The sequence below is a fragment of the Amborella trichopoda genome, chromosome 2 (genome assembly GCF_054954075.1).
Source record: "Amborella trichopoda isolate Santa Cruz 75 chromosome 2, AtrichopodaSantaCruz75HAP2 v2.0, whole genome shotgun sequence".
In the NCBI taxonomy this organism is placed as follows: Eukaryota; Viridiplantae; Streptophyta; class Magnoliopsida; order Amborellales; family Amborellaceae; genus Amborella; species Amborella trichopoda.
The window spans coordinates 18,909,180-18,931,979 of NC_142337.1; the positions used below are offsets into that span (position 1 = coordinate 18,909,180).

Below are 22,800 nucleotides of genomic sequence, written 5' to 3' on the forward strand. Positions count from 1 at the left end.
TAGTGGAACACTGTTTAGGTGTAACAAATCCTTGACAGAATAATAGATTAGGAAATGGCTATATAGTCTGAAATGGTGTTATAGGTCATGGTATTGACTTTTGAATGAGCAGGACCTTGGATACTCTTGAAATGGATAGGTCTTGTCTCCATACATCATAAAGTTTTAGAGTACATATTGGGTTTCCAAAGTTTGCCATCAGCCATCCCTATGCGTATAGAGGCTTGTTGTGAACTTCTCAAAAGTGGTCAATATGGTGGCCAAATGATCGCAAACTTGGAGGGATGCTTGACGAAGGCATTTAATGGCTTTCACAAAAATCCATAAAATTTGGATGAAGATTCACGGGTGTTACAGAGTTCACTGTGAGTTTACTTTATGGATAAGGAGGTCTCACAGTGAACCTCTGATTTGGGCCTAAATGATGTCCATGTAAGCGGAGACTTGGTGGATGTGGCTGTACATGCTGGTAAAATTTTATTGAAAATGGATGAGCTTTGATCAAGTTTTGAAATTTCACCCACATGTAGCTTAGCTGTGAGCTTTAGGTGAAGCATAAAAGTGGCCCCTAATGTCCACAAAATCTTATGCAGCTTGCTGAGCATGTTGGTCGGTGATTGAATGTGTTTTGATACGCTTTCTAAAAGTTCAACGTGAGCCCTATACTTTGAACGGGTGCTTGCAATGAACTATCGAATCGCTTAGTTTTAATATCCAAATTGATAGGAGTTTATTCTCGGCTGATCTAGAAGCTTAGTGGAAGTTTTGGAAACTGGTTTGATTTAGGTTAGAATATGTGTTATGGATTTCAAGATTGGCCTTCATTTTCTTTATTTTCCTTGATACAAATATAGTTCCAAAAACTTTCCAAGATTCCTGAAAATTTTGAGAAGGTGACTTGAATTCCTTTTTAAATGTAATTGCTCGTTTAAAAGGAGGACTGGAAATTTGAAAAGATACCTTGTATCCAAGTAGAATTGGGAAAGATTGGAATCTTGTGTGCATTTGAAGTTTGATAGAATGTGGGATAAAGCAGGTGGGGATAAAGATATGATCGTTTGTCCTTGATTCATGATGGCTAATTCTTGGGTGGATCGCTAAGAGTTATAGGCCTCTCTCACCCCACAGATCTCTTATTGAATGCATAAGTTCAAATTCAAGTATACAACTCAAGAAGGTCTATATAAAGGACTGACCCACCTCTATCAAGAGATGCATGTGAGATACTTGCGTAATAAGTCTTTGATGGCTGGGAATGCTGAGGGTAGATTGATCTTCCAAGCGTTTCATATGGTTACCAAGAAGGGAGAAGAGAATTCTCCATGGTTGGCTGTAGTAGAGAACTTGGGGGATAATATTCCTTGGGTTGCACATTGGAGTTCCAATGTGTCTATAGTTGGCATGTTTGAAAACCACAAGTTGACATCTTCAAAGCCATTGCAAGATCAATAGAACGTCATCTGCAATTGCAGCAAGAGGAAGCACAGTGTGGAAGACTCAAAGATGGTAATCATTAGCGCGAAAGAAGAAGAGAAGTATCCTTCGTGGGCTGCAATTTCATGGCAAAAGTTGACCTCCATGGCAGGTACATTGGGAGCCATTTGGAAACCTCGTCCAAGACAATCATGTGGAGAAGAAAAGTCTGTTACACTTGCAACAAGAATCAACAAAAACCGATAGAGGAAGAGCAACCATGAAATTCAAGGTGGAGGAAGTGGTGCTGTCTATGGGCTTGCATGTGGCACACCAAGGGAGTCACCACAGTGCATCAACAATCAGGGTAATGTGACTCCATCTTATCTGTGATTTGAGAATTGTAGACCCCCCATTTTAAAAACTGGCAAATTCAATGGTTTTTTAAACCATAGACAACCTTAAGACCACACAATCCCAGTAAACCCCTAGACCATAGACCACCATAGTCCATACTGTCTGCCAGAATCCTGCAGATTCACAGTTTTTGGAATAAATCAAGTAAAAGTAGCAAAACCTCGTATTTTTACCTGATTTTTGGCAGGCAGTATCATATAAGCCCATAGATCACCGGAGAATCAAAATCTATTGATTCTTGGCAGATTTGGTCTAGGCGAGAGAGACACGGAGGACGTACGATTTAAACCATAGCCGCGGTCTTGATACAAGCGAGGCCTCGAAGCCTTTGGTTTGCTAGGCCAATTAGCCCGGCCATGTATTTTTCACATCTTCGTTTCCTCTTATTTTTCAATTATTTTTGTTATATTCAGGATTTTATTCGCTTCTCATTCAATATTTTGTGCTTTTGGATCAACGTTGGCTTTGCCATTGATCTAAAAGCAAATCTTCTCATTTTTTAGTAGATCTGACCTCATATTAGAATTCGATTGACCCCACTTTCTATCAAATTCTTAAATAACAAGTTTGTGGTTTCGATCCGAGCGATCTTCATTATGAGATCGTCCCAATCTGCATCGTGAACAGTGTGGCGCCTACCGTGAGGCATTTTGACCTAGATCCGTGCACGAAAAAGAAAGAAAAAAAGCTCGAGATCTCCTTTTCCTGAGCACGTTTAGTGACAAAAAAAATGTCTTTTGTTTTTTCGAATTATGTTTTTAGAACTAAGTTGCAAACCCATGACCCTTGAATTTTATGAAAAAAGAAAACGAGAGGAAAAGTTGCACCTAGTTTTGTAGATTCTTATTTCAAACTGTTTCTTTTTTTTTTGGTCCTCCTTCTCTTGGCTTCTTAAAAATTCAAATAACAAGCATCAAAGAAGGTTCCTCACTCTTGTTTGGTTTTAAACGAGCAACACCTTTAGCTTAATGAAGTAAAAACTTTAAACGGTTTGGTTTTAAACGCGTAAGGTTTTTGTCCTTAACCAAGTAAAAGATGTAACCTACTGTTGAAAGATGAGAGGATTCAAAGAGAAAAATTGAACCAGTTGGGTAAACAAAGCGAAACACGACAGTTTAAGGATGAACGCTCTTCAGAGTTTAAAAAAGTTTTCCCCAAAAAAAATCCAACAATCGCAAAGAAAGGTTTTATCTGATTTGTTAACCTCGCTCTTGGTTAACAACAATTAGAGAGTAGATGCATAACGAATTTTCCTAGGGCCGGGCTGTGAGAATCACTTTTTGACGAGGATCACTCCGCAAGTTTTTGCGGCCACTGTTGTTTTTTCTTTGTTTTTTTGAGTTATTTTGCTTAGTTTCTTTTGTGTAGATTATCTTTATTTTTAGTTTTTATTTATTTAATTTTTCGTGGCATCCTTTGTTCTTTTTTTTTTGACAAAGAAAAAGTTTATTTTCTTCTCTTGTAATTTACCACTTCCCTAAGGATTGAAAAAGAAAAAGAAAAACCTTTTTGCTAGTTTTTTTTTATTTTTTATTTTTTTGTGCCACTTTGTTTTTCACAATAAAATAAGATAACTAAAAGTATATTAGGTTGTCAAATTCCTTATCTCTTGTTTTCTCTTTATCCATAAATAGATTAGATTTTAAATTCTTTATTCTCTTGTTTTATCCTTTCCTGAGGTAAATTAGGTTTTTAATTCCTTATTTTTTGTTGTATCCCTAATAATGTTTTAAAAAAAGGTCCGCCCGGTGCCTAGGCGGCCTGGACTAAAAAACCGCATGCCTAAATGCAAGTGGTCCTACACGGGCTGATGTACTTGGGCAGGTGTCCAGGGAGGCGCCTAAAAGGGTGCCTAGGGCCGTATGGCCTTTTTCATTTTTTAAAATCTCCCAAAAGGGCCAAAGGGGTCATTTTGATCCCCAAGATTGTATAAAAACATTTTGGGATTTATTTTTAACCCCCAAAGTGAAAAAAAAAACCAAACCCTCAATCTCTATGCTAACCTTATTTATGACAATCTAAAGTAATTTATGAGAATCGAAAGTTTTTTTTGTGGGTTGAAAAAGTTTTCTTTTCTCGCTGAAATTATTTTTAGGGTGCTATTGGTGGCATTAGAAGACTTTTGAGTTGATTAATAGCTCGATTGAGGTAATCAACATCGAAGATCAGAGATTGGGCAAAAATGGTCAGTTTGCAATCTTTAGTTGAGTTTTATTTTTCCACTTTGAGATGTCTTCTGCGGGGTCTACTAGGGGTGGAGATCCGGGATGGAAATATTGTGTTAACCCGGATAAGAATGATAAGAATAAAATTATGTGCAATTTCTGTGGACATGTTTCTAAAGCTGGCATAAATAGATTTAAGAAACATCTTGCTGGTATTAGAGGTGATGTTGCTCATTGTAAGAAGTCCCAGAGCTTGTAAAGAAAAGAATGTATAGGAGGAGGATTGCATTAAGGTCTATTTCTGTTTCAGAGGAGTGGAGTAGGTGCGATATTAGTATTTCTTCTTTGGTGAAGGTCTTGCACTTGGTTGATGGTGATAAGCCCTCCACAGGCTTTATATATGATGCAATGGAAAGGGGTAAGAGTGAGATTGTAGAGAATTTATGTAATGATGCAGCCAAGTACGACCCAATTTGGGCGAGTATAGATGACAAATGGGATAGGCAGCTCCATAGAACATTGCATGCAGCAGGGTACTACTTGAACCTCAAATTCTTTTATGCAGATGAACATATTGACTCAAAAGTGATAATTATGGAAGGTTTTAATGACTACCTTGAAAAATTAGTTCCCGATCCACATATCCAAGATGCGATATCAACTGAAGAGCTTATTTTGTACAAGTGTTCTTTGATGTCATTTGGGAAAGATATGGCATTAAGACAAACAAGTTAAAATATACATTTTACTTTTGTTTTATAAATTATAATTTTCTTTTAAGTTTCAAGTTTCTAAAATTATGTGTGATAATGTTAAATACCTAAATTAATTATAAAGGTTGCCCACATATTGTAGTTCAGTGGTGGAGACAACATGAGAGTAGCGCCCCAAACCTCCAGAAGATGGCTATATGAATCTTGAGTTTGATGACTACGTCTTTTGGTTGTGAGTGCAATTGGAGTTCGTTTAAGATGGTATTTTACTATTGTACAATTTTATATGCTTTTCTTGTTTACAAGTTCATTTTTCTAATATAGATTTATAGGAGGTAAGAAGATCATAGACTCATAGTGGTTACTTATACATTTTTCCTTATAGGTGCATACAAAGAGAAGCAATAGGCTTGAGCAAAAGAAGCTCAATGACTTGGTTCTTGTTAGAGAGAATGAAAGGCTCAATGACAAGAAAAACTAGCCCAAGAAGGATCCCATCTCTTCGAAAGACATGGAGAATGTTTCAGATTGGCTAGTTGGTGACCCTGGTACTGAGGATATCTTCCCTGGGGAGGGTTTGACATGGGAAATGGTCGAGGAGGGTTAGGGGCATGCTTCTGATCTTAGGATGGCCACTCGAGCGACAATTTCTATTGGAACTTCACACTCACGAAGGGAGATAAAGGAAGAGGAGGTATATTCAGAAGAATCTTTGGAAGAAGATGAATATGTTGGAGAGGGTGATGATTCTGATGATGAAGGCCTCAATTTTGATGCAGATGCAAGATGATGATTCTAATTCTTATTGATGTCTTCTCTATTCTTTTGTGGTAACTTTATTGCACCATCTTGGTTTGGGCTTTAGACATTTGCACTATTTTGTTATGTGGTTTATACTTTTTTTGCCTTTTTGGACTATTTTGTTGTATGGTGTTTTATAGTTTTGGAAGTCAGTTAATTGAAGACTTGGAGACTTGGATGTTATTATGGTTTATTTATGGATATGGAATAATATCAGAGTTGGAGACCTTACAATAGCCTATTAGACTTTTAAATGTTTTGTATGGTTTGAAATTTTGAGCAAGTTTTTTCTCAACCTGAGATATATGATATGTTTCTATATAAAAACGTATATTGCGAACTTGCAAAATTTTCAAATGGAGTAAATTACAAAATTGACACAAATATATGCATATATATGCATTTGGATAGAAAATATATGAAAAAATGCTAAGAATGTGCACTACAGGGTGCCCGAGGTTCTGGGCGCCCACCTAGGCGCTGGGCGTCATGCTGGCCACCTAGCGTTTTTTGAAACTTGATCCTATCTTGCACATTAGACTCGGTTTTATCTTCTCTTATCGTTTTAGTTTGGATTTGATATTATCTTTTGTTTTAAATCTTATCTTCATAGTTTAGAACTTTCTTGATTCTATTTTCTTTTTAAAAGCATTTTTATCTTAAAATAAATTTTTTTTAAAAAAAAGAGCAAAAAGCCATTAGCCATTTTCATTAAAAAACAAAAAATCACCTTCCTAAAAAAAAAAGGACTTTTTTAGGCCTCTTTGTGTTAAAAAAAAAGAAGATGAGAAGGATCATTCCTCAAAAAAAAAAGGAAAAAAAAAAAAAGAAATCTTGTACCCTCTATTGATAATAAAAACTGCATTTCAACTCTTCTAAGTTTTCAAAAAAAATCATACACTTTCTTTTAAGAAAAATTAATATTTTTCAATGTCCATCTTTTCCCAAAAAAAAACAAATCCTAAAAATCAGTTTTCTAAAAAATAAAATTTATTTTAAGGTCATCTTGCTTAAAAAAAAACAGAAAATACTTTTATTGCTTAAAATTTTAAGGCCTTTCACCTTGCTTAAAATTTATTTTAACGCCATCTTGCTTAAAATATTTTAAAGCCATCTTAAGGCCTTAAAATATTTTTCAGTGGCCTTCAAATATTTTTCAAAGGTCCTCTTAAGGCCTTAAAATATTTTAAGGCCATCTTTCTTTAAAAAAAAGGAAAAGAAAATATTTTAAAGCCATCTTGCTTAAAATTTATTTTAAGGCCTTTCACCTTCTCAAACAGAAAATTTGCTTTGCAATAAAAAAAACCAAAAAAAAAATACTTTTGAGGCTTATTTGGTTTTTTTTTTTTTTCAAAAAATCACTTTGGTGAAAATTTTCTACTTAAAAGCCACTTCATTTGTCCAAAAAAAAAAGAAAGAAAGAAAAGAAAAAGAAGGGAATCTTCACAAAAACAAAAATCACCTTTAAGGCATTTTCCTATGTTTTTTTAAAAAAATCTATTTTCTTTTCTTTTCTTGAAATTCAGCATTTGCCATTTCTTTCCGTGTTCATTAAAAAAAAGGGGCTAAAAATAAAAGGAAAATGTATGAGAAATTTTCAAGGGTCACCTACACCCTCTCTCTAACTGTGTGCTGATCGAGTCATCTTCGACCCGTGGCACACTATAGGCACGGATTGTGCCTTGTTGGCACTCTCTTAACCACATACCTTTTTAGGGGTTGCTTGCCCTTGCTGCTGAACTGTGCTTTCGATCGATTGAGTTAGATTTAAAAGGACACATTATTTGGAACGAACGTGCCAAGTAATCACATTTCTCGTATTTTGTTTTTTTGCTTGATTTGATTTCATCACATCTTGCATCCATTGAACTTGCGTGCTCTTTTACACACTACTTGCACACAACAGACTAGGAAGCCTGGAAAACCAACAAATATTTTTGAAAACCCCCAAATTCCAGCGTTGGAAGGGGAACCTAGTCTTGAGAGCTTAGGCAGTTGGGATTCACGTAACTTTAACTGTGAGCGCCCCTCTGTAATCCTTAGCCTCAACTCCACACATAATAGGACCTGGTTGATCCCTTTAGCAGGTGACCAAGACCTATGTGGGGACCTACTTGGCCTAGCCGCATTTCAATAGTTAAGAGCCCACTCCGACCTAGCCTACCCATAGTCTAGGACAAAGTTTTTGAGTGCATTGCTTGCTTACTCTAGGTTGATCAATCTTAGATCTCAGTCCGGGTTCACACCTGACCTAAATTTGAATCTTTTGGGTCTGAGTGCTCAGCCTAGCCCAGGTTCGAACCAGGTTCTCACCTAGGTCCAAACCTAGGCCCCATTTTGGTCCAAGCCAAGGCTGGTGCCTAACCCAACCTTGATCCAGTCTGGGTCAACACCCAGTCTTATATCCTCTCCTTTGAAGTCCAAGCTTAGGCTTGTGCCCAGCCTAGCTTAGGTCTGAACCAGGTTCACGGCCAGGTCCGAACCTGGGCCCCCTCTCGGTTCCAACCAGGACTCGTCTAGGTTCTACTCTAGGTCTAAGTATAGAGTTGCCTCTAGAACTAGACTAGGATCGTCTTAGCTCAGGGGTGAAACCGAAACCCATTGAGTCTAGCAAGATCCATCCAGTTTGGTCCTAGCTTAGGTCTAGATTCAAAGTTGTCCCTTGACCTAGACTAGGTTCACCTTAGTTTAGGGTTCAAACCTAAGTCCATCAAGTCAAGACCCAAGTCTTTCTAGGTCTAGGACACGGCTAATGCTTGGTTAAGCCTGACTCTTGAATCAGGTCCAAACCAGGTTTCGACTTCAAGTCTGTCCATAAGTCCAAAGGAAAGTCTTAGCAATCAGCCAAACCAGGTTTCGACTTCAAGTCAACCAATCCCAGCCGGGTTAACCTTGATGTTTAATTAGCAGCCCAGCATTCCAGTCTCAGCAATCAGCCAGTTAGGGGGAAAGTGGGTTCACACACAGCAAAGGAAAGTCTACCCAAACAATCCAACACTAGGAAAGGTCAGCGTTTTGACCTAACCCAGTTTCAAGATAACCCAAGAGTGCAGGCATTCTTTCAAGACCTGCTAAACCGAGGGTACAACATCCAATGTAGTCAATCCAGGCAGGTTAAGTCAAAAGTTCAAGCTACATGCCACCTCCAACCTGTTGGCACAAACTAGGCTAACCCTAGGGATGCTATCCTGCCAATCCAACCAAGGGCCAGGGTTTAACTAAAGTCATCACTCGAGTCCAGGATTACCTAGAGGGCAGACTCCATCTAGCAGTAGTTATGGCCTTCCTTCACTCTTCCATCCCTGTATTGGGGCAAGAGAATATCCTAAGCCTAGGGTTGGATCATCCAGTCAATGTCTGGGACATGCAGACCTCACTGCCCAAGGTCGGAGGTCTAGTCATCATAGAAGCACGGGTCGTCCATCTCAGTCAAGTGGTGATTCTTTCCTGCAGGCCTTCTTGCACGGCCATGTGGTGCAAACTCTGAATGCAAGGTCAACTCAGGCCCAATTTAACCTGGGTGAGTTTATAGGTCGACAACTGATACACCAAGTTCAACACACTCTCCAAGCTCAGCCCTTAGGGCAATCTGCTACATGAGCTCAACAGCCAGTCTATGCAAGCCATATACTGCAAACTTAGGTTTAGCAAACCATGCAACCAAGCCAGGTCACCGTTATACCAACGACCCAATTCAACATGAAATGCCTCCATGCTCTTTAGAGAGGATGGGAATAACAGATTTCTCTGCTCCTAAAGCCTATGTACAAGAAACTCTAGGACATCTCAAAGATCTACCAATAGAGTTTTTGATGCCACAATTCAGAAACAAATTTTATGGTAAAGAGGATCTTGAGGCACACATCAACGCCTACCTGTTAATGGTCCATACACTGCGAGACCTACCCAACTAACTTATGGTCATGTTCTCGCATAGCTTATCAAAAGAGCCCTTGATGGGGCTCCAGATATTTATGAAGGATAACTCTCAAGCAACTCCTGACGAAATGTTCAAGCAATTTTCCTCCTACTATCATGGGGGAAGGCCAAGGCCGTCACCCTTGGTGAGTTAACATCCACCAAACAAAAGTCGAGCGAGTCTCCTTCTGACTTTATAACAAGATTCAAAGAGGCTGTTATGCGAGTCGCTGAAACTCCACTCCCTGAATCTGCGAAGGTAGGCATGGCATTAGAGAACATGACCCTTGAATATGTCGCATTCTTTAGCAAGGGGGCGATCCCGTACTCGTTTGACGCTATGCTTGAAAGAGTATCGCAATATGAGTGACCCAAGGACGATGAGGCTAGAGTCTTTCATAACCTAATGCTAGTCAACTCTCCACAAGAAGGAGAAGGGAATGAGGACTCGACTGGTGAGGAACCCTCTTAAGAAGGAGATGTGAACTTGATCAAGGTGAACTTGATTGAGAAAAGCGACCCTTCTGCAAACCAGCCACAAAGAGGATGCAGACTTCCATGCCAAGGGAATTCACTCCCATTGACAATCCTTTTAACTTGTTATTCCAAGTGAATGCGATAAGATGACCCACACATATGGGATGGTAAATTAAACTCTCAAGGGATCCAAGATGAGCTCGAGCATAAGCTAGGTTAAGGCTCCAAAACTAGTGATTCCTGGAATCAAAGAGACAAGACTAGTTCGAGGATAGTTAATCAAGAGGAAATAAAAGAACAAATTTTTGAAGATAACTTATCACCTCGAGAACCAAAACCACTAAGGAAATTTGACCTTCTAAAAGTCTTAAGGGGACCTCCCGAACCACCTTCTCAAGATTTCTTGAATCATCCACCAATCTGGGATGAAGAGCTGGATATTAAAAATCTAACCATGTTACCTCCTCAAGAAGCAGACTCTCTAGAAGTCGTTAATGACATGAGCACGATCCCGGTTATGGGGGCACCTCAAGATCAAGAGACCTCACTTAATGATGAACAAGCAATTGTTGATTGAAAAGACTTTGCAGAGGCAGTCCCATCAAATCACTCAATGGGGGCACCCACATTAGATATTGGAAATATAACAAGGGCAGTTAATGAGATTGAGCCCCTATTTGTTAACTCTCAACATGCCGTAAGGCCTTCCAATGTTAACTCAGTCACTCTTCTTGTGTGAGAGTCTCACCCGAGCTTAAGCACTGAGAAGGACTACGGAATTAACTCCTGAAGATGAAATAAAAAAGACAATCGAAAAGGAGTGGGGTGATTACTCATTCGCCCCTTGCAGTGACCAAATGGGGCATTTGTGCCCCATACTTCAAAAGGCATTAACGCCTAATGGATAACATAAGTTATCTCATTAATGGGGAAAACCTGATGAACTGATCCGTCCAAGCAAAAGATTGAGGGATTAAGAGACTGAGAGTAATTCTTTGTTTAAAAATCAAGGTTCAAGTGGTGCAGTTCAAAGGAAAAGTTCAACTAAAAATCAGCAACCATTGTCAAAGAGATATTGGATGCCAACTTGGGGCTAGAGAAATAAGAGGATAACCGCTATTAGAACCTCCTTGCCACTTGGAGAAGGGAAAGATGATTGAATTCCTACATGATCTCAGGCGAATTGCCAAAAACAAAAAAAAAGAAAAAAAGAAAAAAAGAGGGCACCATTGACTCTTCTTCTTTGCTTTCTCCTCTTCCTTCGTCATCTTCTACTTTTTCTTCTTCAAAAAAAAAATGTTCAGCTGGGCTGAAAATCCAAAAGGAACCTCTATTGTTGGAAAAAATGTAATCGGGTTGAACACCCGAAAGAGACCCCGGGGCGATGAAAAAATAAATAAAAAAGAAATCTGTTGGGATGAAAAAAGGCAACCGGGTTGAACACTCGAAAGATTTCTTGTTGGCGTGAGCCTAAAGTGCCAATTAATTTGAAAAGAAAAATCTTTCATTTCAGAAAAGTTAAAAAAAATTGCTCCTTCGTGGCCTGAACCTAAACTGCCAACCAATTTCAAATGAAAAATCTTTCATTTCAAAATAAAGTTAAAACAAATTGCTCCTTGGTGGCACGAGTCTAAACTGCCATCCAAAATCTAGTTCAGAAAACGTCTAGCCTCGTATGACATAAAAGGTCGGGTGTATCCAAAAAACGTTTAGCCCCATATGACGTAAAAGGCCGGGTGTATCTGTCTAACCTTGTATGACTTTTAAAGGTCGGGTATATTCAGAAAATGTTTAGGCCTATATGACATAAGAGGTCGGGTATATCTGTCTAACCCCGTACGACGTAAAAGGTTGGGTGTATCCGTCTAGCCCTGTATGACGTAAAGGGTCGAGTGTAGTTGTCCATCACTGCATGACACAAAATTGCTTAGAAGGCTTCATGGTTGCAAGAGCTAAAACTGCTAACGAAAATTCGGTTTTCAAAATATCTTTCTCATTTCAAAATTTCCCCTAAGTGTTTTGTGTTTTCAAAAACTTTAACTTCTTGGTTAAAATCGTGACGTGTCCAAGCTCCAAGTTTTATTTCAAATCACCCCTTGTTTTCAAAATTTCTAAAGAGATTTAAAAAAAACGAAAGACCTTGGACACCATTACATGAATCTACCGAGTTGCCGCCGCATCTTTCTCTTCATAATTGACTGGGCAAACCTTTTTCGAATCTAGTAAAACCTTTAAAACCTTAGGAAACCCCAAGGGAATTAAAGAAAATGTCAGGTTCAGGAATTAAATAGTAAAAACCCCTAAAGTTAGGTGACATGGCCAGAAAACCAACTCGAGTTCCAAGCTTTCATAAATCATAGGAACATCTCACGTAGAAAACCCTAGGATAAAAATTCCTTAGGTGGGTGAGCGAGGAGCTCAATGTCTTGGAGGGAAAGTTGGTGTACCCTCTGACCATGTGACATCAGATAATTTAAAATGCCGGCAGTGTCTACTTCTTTGACACTCACCTGTCCCTCGAAGGACATGTAGCGCCCAAGAGGGGCAATAGGCACCCTATTTTGAAAACCGGCAAATTCAATGGTTTTAAACTTTAGATAACCTTCGGACCACAGTATCTGAATAAACCCCCGGAGCATAGACCATCATAGTCTATACTGTTTGCCAGAATCCTGCAGACTCACTGTTTTTAGAATAAATCAAGTAAAAATAGCAAAATCGCATATTTTTACCTGATTTTTGGCAGGCAATGTCATATAAGCCCATAGATCACCCCAGGATCAGAATCTACCGATTCTGGGCAGATTTCGTGTGGGCGACACACCTAGTGTTGCCAGCTCAGACTGGCCCAAATCACGAGATTTTTGGCAGGTGATATATCAAAAGCCTTTGGATCATCCCGAAATCAGAATTTGCTGATTCTGGGCAGATTTGGTCATGGCTACACACCTAGTGTCGCCCTGTCGAGACTGGCCCAAATCATGAGATTGTTTGTACGTGATATATCAAAAGCCTTTAAATCACACCGGAATCGAAATTTTTCAATTCTAGATAGATTTGATAGTCCAGACTGGCCCAAATCACGAGATTTTTGGCAGGTGATATCTCTGGAACACCCCAAAATCGGGATTTGCTGATTCTAGGAAGATTTAGTGTCGCCTAACCAAAACTGTCCAAAATCGCGTATCTTTGACCCCAACGTATCCCCTGGATCAGTTTTGGCCAGGTTCATTGAACCTGAACCATTATGGCCTTGGTGACACTGGCAGTGTTGGCCAAGCCTTTGACCACCAAAACGGCAGTCCAGGTTGGGAGATCTCTTTGTTACGGGTTGTTACTCGTTCCAGTCAATTTTCTCCTTTAAAAACTCATTTTCGTGACCCATTTTGGAGTTAAGACTCTGAAAAACTTGAATGCCAGGAAACCTGAGACTCTGAGAGTTTAGAGAAGACCCTGAGCAAACCCTAATCTAAGAAACCCTTAGCAAGGCTTAGGCCATTAGACCTGGAACTTCTAGACTAAGAAAACCATTCAACCAAGCCAAGGTTTGGTTAGTGTTGAAGAGAGACACAGAGGATCCACGACGGAAATTATAGTCGCGGGCTTGATACGGGCGAGGCCTCGAAGCCTCGGGTTTGCCGTGTCGATTTGCCCGATCAGGTATTTTTTTACTGTCCATTTCTTTGTTTTCAGTCTTTTATTCGATTTCGGGCCCTTTCATTTGTTTTAGTTTAGTATTTCATGCTCCCTAGATGAAAGCTGGCTCTGCCACTGATCTAACAACAATTCTGCTCATTTTGACTAGATTTGTCCTTAAATTAGAATTTGATTGACCTCACTCTCTATCATTTTTAAAAACAAGGTTGTGGTTCGGATCTAGTCGATCTTCATCTTGAGATCGTCCCGATCTGCATCATGAGCAGTTTAGCGCCCATCGTGGGGTATTCCGAATTGTAGACTCCCCATTTTTAAAAACTGACAAATTCCATAGTTTTCCTAACCTTAGACAACTTTAAGATCATACTATTTCATAAATTCCTTGAACCATATAACACCGTAGTCCGTGATCCCCATTTTAGTATACAAATAGACATTTTCGTGCCTCTTTTATAGAGAGACCATCTTAAGCTGAGAGAGAGCTGGAAACCCTAAATCTGTAGAAACCCTAAGCCTTGGAGAGATCAGAGAGACATTGTGAGTAGACCCTAGCTCTAAGCAATCCTTAGCAAACTTAGGCCATTAAACAACCTTCAAACTTTAGATCCATGATAACTCTTCAACCAAGCCAAGGCTTGATTAATATTGAAGACAGACACAAAGGACGTACGGTGTGAACCATAGCCGCGGTCCTGATACAGGCGAGGCCTCAAAGACTCAGGTTTGTCTGACGAACTGGCCAGGCTAGGTATATTTCTTATTCTCTGTTCCTCTTATTTTTTAGTTATTTTTGTTAGATTCAGGATTTTATTTGCTTTTCATTCAATATTTTGTGCTTTTGGATCAACGTTGGCTCTGCTACTGATCTGAGAGCACCGTGGCGCATTTCGAGCAATGCTGTTAAGGATGCAGAACAGAACGATCTCAGAATGGAGATCGCTAGGATCTGAACCACATACTTGTTATTTAAGAATTTGATAGAGAGTGAGATCAATCGAATTCTAATATGAGGTCAGATCTAGTAAAAATTGAGTTACTATGCTCTCATATCATTAGAAGAGCAAGCATTGATCCAAAAACACGAAAGATTGAATGAAAAGCAAATAAAATCCTGACTCTAACAAAATAACTGAAAAATAAGAGGAAAAGAGGATAAGAAAAATACCCGGCCAGGTCAGTTATCCCGGCAAACCCGAGGCTTTGAGGCCCTGCCAGTATCACGACTGCGGCTATGGTTTACGCCATACGTCCTCCGTGCCTCTCGTCAATATCGACCAAGCCTTGCCTTGGTTGAATAGTTATCTTGGATCTAAGGTTTGAAGGTTTCATGTTTAATGACCTAGGTTTGCTAAGGCTTGCTGATCTAGGATTTGCTCACAGTTTTCTCTCTGGTCTCTCCAATGCTCAGTGTTTCTACAAATCTAGGGTTTCCTGCTCTCTCTTAGCTTAAGATGGTCTCTTCCTAAAAGAGGCACAAAAATGTCTTTTCATAGACTTAAATGGGGACCACAGACTGTGGTGTTCTATGGTTCAGGGATTTAATGGAATAATAGGATCCTAAGGCTTGTCTAAGGTTAGGAAAATCATGAAATTTGTCAAATTTTAAAAATGGGGTGTCTACAGTTTGGCATGCCCCACGGTAGGCGCCAAATTGTTCACGATGCAGATCAGGACGATCTCAAGATGAAGATCGACCAGATATGAACAACAAATTTGTTTTTAAAAAATGATAGAGAGTGGGTCAATCAAATTCTAAGTTAAGTACAAATCTGTTCAAAGTGAGCAGATATGTTCTTAAATCAGTGGATGGGCCAGTTTTTATCTATGGAGCACGAAATACTAATATTAAACAGATAAAAGGGCCTAAAATTGAATAAAAGAATGAAAATAAAGAAATAGAGAGTAAGAAAAATACTTGGCCAGGGTGTTCCAGAAGGCTTTTGATATATCACCTGCCAAAAATCTCATGATTTTGGTCAGTCTGGTTTGGGCGATACTAGGTGTGTCGCCTAGACCAAATCTTCTAGATTTTGGGGTGATCCAAAGGATTTTGATATATCACCTGCCAAAAATCTCGTGATTTTGGCCAGTCTGGGCTAGGTGACACTCGGTGTGTTGTCCCGACCAAATCTGCTCAGAATCGATAAATTCCGATTCTGGGGTGATCTACGGGCTTATATAATACGCCTGCCAAAAATCAAGTAAAAATACGTGATTTTGCTATTTTCATTTGATTTATTCCAAAAGCAGTGCGTGTGTAAGGATTGTGGCAGATAATATGTACTATGGTGGTCTATGGTCTGGGGTTTTACTAGGATAGTGTGGTCCTAAGGCTGTTTAGGCTTTAAAAAACTATTGAATTTGCAGGTTTTCAAAATGGGGTGCCTACAAAAATACATATTGGGCCTTATCAGAGGTCCTTCCACGTGCATGTAAGGGGGAATATGTTTCCCTATTGTTGCTTCAAAATCAGGTTAGAGAAAGGTGTTCTCTATAGTTATTCATGGTATGTGAAGGGAGAAATTTTCCTCTTTGAGTTGAAGTGCTTGTGTGATAGAGGAAGGCATCCTCTATGAGTCAAACATCGAGAGAAGATGATCTTCAAGGGCTGCTATGTTAGAGAAGGTCTGATACTTCATAGAGATGCACGAGTGAAAGAAAACGGAGTTCTATGACGTTTTGCATATGCATAAGGAAGAGAAAACCTAGAGGTTGAAGAGAAATCCTAGAGTCGCGAAACCTCACGAGTCACATTTGGTTTTGAGTTTGAGTGGAAGACTACAGCAATGGTGGAAGACTACACCATAGTTGCTGTGATATCAATTTGTGAGCGCAACTCTCTTTGGTATGTTTTCTTTGTTGTTTTGTTTGGTTTTGTACAGGTGTTGGTGAAAAGATTGTAGCAAAATCTCAGGGCGTTGTCTTTAGCTCTTTTTGTTTCTCGATATTGTAAAGATGTATGAAACTGTATGGCAGTACCTGTAAATTGGGCTTGCCGATGCAAGCAATAAAGTGAAATTGGTCTTGGGATAGCTGCTCATGAAAAGGAGTTATAGAGAGAGAGGCTTACATTGGTTACCCTCGCCCCTGGAAAAGAGGTGGAGAGAGAGAAGCCTCCAGTTTTTTGTCAGCTGCAATTTGTCTATGACAGGGAATTGTAGAGATGGTTGCCTGTGAATTTTTAGGTTGTGAGGGAGATAGAGAGCCACTGTCAAGGAAGTGGAGATAGAAACACCTATGCATCTTGGGCTGCCATCTTGCCTATGCAACAAATGAGAGAGAGAGTGAGCCACAAGATTTGGTTGTGGAGAGAGAGAGAGCTCTTGACGGTTCTGTAGTTGGATAGAGATACAGTGAGAGAGGCCTATCTGTTTTTGCTTTTCGGTGGAGAGAGATGGGGATGGAAAGGAACCGGAGGGAGAGTCCTACAGCTTTTGGGCTAGGATTTCACTCAGGAACTGGAAGGACATTTGAATTTATATAGAGACATTGTTTGGGTATAGAGAGCACACCCGGTTTTTCTGATTTAGACAGAGAAATTTTGGGTAGAAAGAGTCAGCTGATCGGTAGAAAGAGAGAGGTCTGGGGTTTTTGGTTTATTGGCCAGAGAGGGAGAATGCTTGGACCATATGGGTAAAGAAAAACATTTTTGGAACTAAATGGTAAAAAGATTAAAAATTGTGGCATTGATGAAATATAATTTAAAGTCAGGTTGGAATTTTAAAAATTGCAAACTAGGTGGCATTTTTGAGGATATCTTTGGGGGAAAACCTGAGGTCTCCCTTAAATGGAGGCTTGTGAATGTTTGTTACCCAGCAGTTTGTTCAGATTTTTTTTCTTTTCTTTATTTATTTATTTAAAAAATAAATAAACCAACTTGGAAGCCTTTGGTTTGCAGCTATAACAGAGCAAAAAATAGGTATCTCAAAGTCAGAGATGAACTTGGTCCCAGCCTCCATCTTCTTTCTGCTGCAGAAGCAGGCACGCTAGTGAGTAACTTGCTGATCAGCTTTTGATTAGTAAATGTAGCCTAGAGTTCTCTTGAAAAGATGACTTCTTTGTTATCATTTAAGTACATTGGCTGGTTTATAATATCAATGGAGAATATCAGTTGTTTCTTAAACTATTATTATTGATCATACAATTTCAACTTGCTACATTGGCATTACCAGATTCTGAATTGTATGGTTTGACCTTGCAAGTATGAAATTATTGGTTACTTCTCTCTGTTAATTTATTGAAGACCTGTGACAGCTTCCATTGTACGACACAAATTCCATACATGTTTATATTTGAAGCCCCCATTCTACTAAATCCATTGGTTTTGCGTACGTGGTTGATTATTCTGACTCTAGTTTCAATTTGGAAGCCTCCTTTGCTTGCTTAGGGCATGAACACTATGGTGCTTTGACTGCTTCAGTAAAATATATCTCTTTTAATAAGCAAAATTTATAAATTTATGGAAAGATGAGAAAATAAATAAACCAAGAAAATACTTTACAAATGGAAATAAAAAAAATACCCATCCTCCCCTTGTAGTTCCTCATGGGGGTAAATGCTAAATAGATCAAACTGCATCTACTAGAGCCCCATATAGATTTAACAAGTGTGATCCACATTTTCCAACTTGGACGATTGGATCATATGCCTACTGGAACATAAGTAGGTCAGCTGATATTTGTCTGAGAACTCCCTAATTGCCTTTCAACTTAAATGTCATGATTTAGCCGTGTTTTCCCCATCCAGCATCTCCAGCTACGGGGTCCAGGGTATTTTGCTAATGAGGTTCTTGAATTCCCTTATGTCTCTGCCCAAGTAAGTGCTGCCTTTTCTGGATGTATTTGCTTTGAGCTTTTGCCTTACAATCCAGGGCTCTGAATATCTTAAGAATGTTTTGCTGTTAATGCTCTGGAGCTGATCTGCAATTCTACTAACTCGGAAGAATCTCTAGTAACCTCCTCTATATCCCTTAACAGGAGGTACTGAGGTAACCAGTGACTCCCATGTTGCCTCAGTGACCCCTAATGAAGTGCCATAGCAGGGCAACCAGTGACCCCTAATGAAGTGCCATAGCAGGGCAACCAGTGACCCCTAATGAAGTGCCATAGCAGGGCAACATGGGAGTCACAGCCCTACTTAGAAACATATACATTGTGAAGTTACAGTTCTTGTTGTTATAAGGATATTTCTCCTTTTACTTCTTCAATTTGTTTCCAAAGGTCATCAGCAAATAATTTTCAATCTTCTGCATCATTATTGGTAGAGATTTATCTGAGATTCTCAACACATTGGTCATTGTTCTATAGTGCACTGGGAAAACATCTAGAAAGTGGCTCCTTGTATAAACTCATCTGTTGCCTTCCCCAAATAAGCGCCTAAAGTACGCATGTTTATGGTCTGTCAATTGGAAAGTTTTAGCTTCAATCAAGGCAGATCCAAAAGTTTACTAGATCAAAGGCATGTGCTTTTGAGCATTTTTGGCTGCAGGACAGACTTTATCTATCTGAGCAAATCTCATGGGAACATGCCTCATTATACCCAGTGCTAATGGTGCTTCTGCATCTTGTGCTCTTCGAAGGAGAGGATAAAGATATATGGACCTTAAACTTTCAAAGTTGTTTCTTGTGGACAGGAAATAGCATGCTGAATGTCAACTGAGATTTGGGTTCTGGTCTCACCAGACGTCTTCAATTTCTCTCACCTTCCTTAAAAGTGAACTTCGTTGTAACCAAGGTAACCTCAGCCTGACAGATGAGCAAAATCCCTCAAAGGCAAACCATTTGATGGACACTTTTGACATGGAGTTGTAGTTCTGTTTCTACCATCTTTCTTTTGCTTAGGAATCTTTGGATTCCTTATTCTGAGTGCGGCACTGCAGAAATCGAAGCATGCTGATACCCCCGCATCTGACGTGAATGTGGAAGATGGTACTCAAAGTTTTCATGGCCCATCATCTTGTGCTGTAAATTTCCACTATCAGAGGTTCAAGCCAGCTCATAAGACATGCTTTCAACTTGTCCCTTCGTATTTTGATTTATTATCCCACAACTATCACTGACTCCCCACCCCTAGTTTCATGTTCTGTACTCCTAGATGGAACCTCATCCATAGCAGCACTTACTACGTTGTAGTAATGCAGGTGTGGGGCAGCCCTCTTAGGGAGTTGGACAAAGATGCATGCATCTGTTTCCTAGTCTGGCTTTTACATAGGATGTCAATGGTATGTACATCAAGGGGACACCAACAATTTTGATACTCACACATCCGACACTGATTTATGGAGCATTTGATACGGGACAATGTTGAAAGCAACCAAAGTTCGAGTTTTGGTACACGCCCAGAAATCCTCTTGCATGCACCAATCTGACATTTGTTCACTAAATTTCAGTGATATTTCCAATAATGTCTTCGCCTGTATGTTTCTTTGATGTCATGTTATTTGTGTTAGTTTTTAAGATTTGCAGGGGGATCAGGTGCAATAGCTAATTTTTTGGTTAATTATTATTATTTTGTATGAACAAAAGAAAGAGGAATTATGAGGCCTGCCCATACATATGTGGCTTATTTTCAAACTTGTCTGTGGTTTATGGACGGCTTTGTTGCAAAATTTTCTAGATGATATCCTAGGAGCATCCCATCATCAATAACTGTTTTTGACAAAGTGTTTTGTTATTTTTGTGTTTTGCATCTTCTTGGCTGTCAATGTAAACTCGTTGACATGTCCAATATTGTACATAATGCTGTAAAATCCAATTGTCATGGAAGGAAGTTAACTACGTCATGTCTTTTTACTTTCATGAGCAGTGGTGCAAAAATTTTAGATCTACATATGTAAGGACAGCCTCAAAGTAATTTTTTCCAGAAGGAATAAGCATTGTTAACTATAGGGCAGCTTACAAACCCCAAATTAACTTACAAATTCTCTGATGCATGTTTTTTTCTGAATCTTAAAACATTTAGAAGCCAATAAATCAAACAAGGATTGACTATATTAGGCAAATGTTGTGTTCTGATCAGTTGTATGCTTACTTGAGATGCTACACTATTAGAACTTGTAATTCATTGGGAGTACAAATGTCAGGAAGATTTTGTGATTAATTGTGTTGCTGATATTATAGATCACATGACTCATGATAACTTCTTTGGGTAATAATAAAGAAAAAGCACTCTACAAATTGGCTACTAACCAGCAGGCAACAGTTGGGGATGCAGTAGAGGGCTCAGGTACTCAGGCAGTATGGAGCCCCAATCTCTGAGGAACGCTCAAGGATGACAAGATAGTAGCTTTGTTAGAGTGGCTTCCAGAATTACAGAATTTCTTCTTCTGATGAAGTGGGTTGAAGAGGGTAGCCTTGACGGATATATGCTTAATCGGTTAACAGGACACGGTATCAGTGTTACTTCTCTTTTGGCACTGCAAAACAGCAGGTAAGATTTGTGCCTTTCTGTCGGGTCTGTTGGGTCTAGAATTGGAGGAACTGAGTATGATAGAAGCATTAGTGGTGCTGTGGAGTTCTCTTTTGGTACTGCCGCACTGCAAAGACAGTATTGGTGCCATAGTTATTGTTTGTGTGAGGATAAAAAGGAATTGTGTTTCTTCAAAGCTGACTTTGAGAGTCAATGGCTAGAGTTTCTTAAAGGTAAATACTGAGCACATAAGTGTGCCAAAATGGGAGCCACCACCAGTGGATTCGCTAACATTTGATGGATGTTTGTATGGGATCCGGTGTAGCAAGGGTAGGGAATGTCGTAAGGAACTACCACGGAAGGGAAACCTTAAACTATTCTCTGGTCCCTTGTTAGCTCACGATGCTAATGAAGCAGAGACCAGGACGTTGCTATCTGGTTTAAGAATTCTAGCCCTAACATGGACTTCGATTATTTTTGAAGCAGACACAGCCAATATCATAGCATCAGCTACAAGGGATATAGAACATTAATGGTGTTTTCACAATACACTCAATGAAATTTTTGAGGGGACTCACAATTTCTGATTCTGTTTCACACACTTGTGGAGATCAATGAGATTGTTCTTAGTAAGGGCAGGTGTTCAAAACCCATCCTTTTTCGTAGTTCATTTATGACAAACAGAGTCATTTTTGTAAAGACTCAACTTTATGACTCCTCGTACTTGTACAACCATTCTTTAAACCCAGTAAATGAAAAGATTTCTTTAAAAAAAAATTGAAGTTAATATTTGAATGAAAAAATTCAAAATGAAAAGTTGATAAAGAATTCGAAACATATTGGTTTGTGCTGATTTAACGAAAACATTCAAAATGAAAATTTGATAAAGAAATAAAAACATATTGGCTTGTGCTGATTTGTGAATCAATCAAAAAATAGTTGAGCCTTTGAAAACAAGATTCAGATCTGAATCCTTAGAATTACTTAAACATTCTGATGAAACTTGCTAACTTTAACATGCAAAGCCAGATTTGACCTGAAATCTGGATCTGGATTAGGTAATTCTACAAAGACGCGATCCTTGTGCTATAGAACTCTTTGAAGGTACCCAGCATGCCCGTGGGACGGTGCAGAAGGAATCCTCAACTATCCTACCGCTACATAAAGTTGCCTAGACTCGTGGTTCTAAGAGTACAACTTGCTCACGGCACCCTGTGTATGCCGGTAAGCTGCGTCACTTGTGATTGTAGCCTTTGTTTGAAAAAAATAGGTGCAATCATTGATGGTGAACTCTTTTAACTTTCAAATGCTTTCTTATTTTGTTTTCATTTTGGTCTTTTTATCATGTTATTTTCATGTTCATTCTTTTGATGGAAAACAGTTGTTAATCTTTGACAACATTTATATATTCATCCAGAGGTTATATTTCCGGTTGCCTTCTATCTTTAAGATAACTACTAGTCAAGATATTTTAATTTTATACCATGTTTGTGTCTTTGTAGTTGCTATGTGTTCTTTTGACAATGTTGTTTTCCAGGTTCTGCATATTGGGATTCAAGTGAAATGACCATTTGATTTTGGCATTCTTAGGCATGTCTTTTCACAAATCCTGTTTGGCTAGTCAAAACAAGGTTGCAGCTTCAGACACCATTGAGTCAATCTCCACCATATTCTGGATTTTCTGGTCTGTTTCATAACTAATATTCACTGTGTTGTCTATATTCTTAAGCTTAACAAATGTAAACTCATGATTTTATGCACTTTGTAAAATTGAACCAATGATATGCACATCTCTGCATTTTATCTGCAAGACAAAGTTTATGTAGGAATTC

General features: G+C 39.0%; 1 protein-coding gene across 10 annotated transcripts in view; it reads left to right on the top strand.

Moving 5' to 3' along the window:
* FOLT1 (folate transporter 1) overlaps window positions 1-22,800 on the top strand; it is a 58,238-nt gene that overhangs the window by 11,354 nt on the left and 24,084 nt on the right. For 3 of the 10 annotated variants that reach the window (XM_006855825.4, XM_088858236.1, XM_088858237.1), the window contains exons 4-5: window positions 17,460-17,550; window positions 22,559-22,652. In XM_006855825.4, coding sequence (XP_006855887.1) covers window positions 17,460-17,550; window positions 22,559-22,652 — 185 coding nt within the window. Of the gene's footprint in view, window positions 1-4,850; window positions 4,970-5,093; window positions 5,539-17,459; window positions 17,551-20,761; window positions 20,990-22,026; window positions 22,193-22,558; window positions 22,653-22,800 lie in introns of those variants that run through there. The other 7 variants (XM_088858243.1, XM_088858238.1, XM_088858241.1 and 4 more) reach the window with 7 other exon arrangements.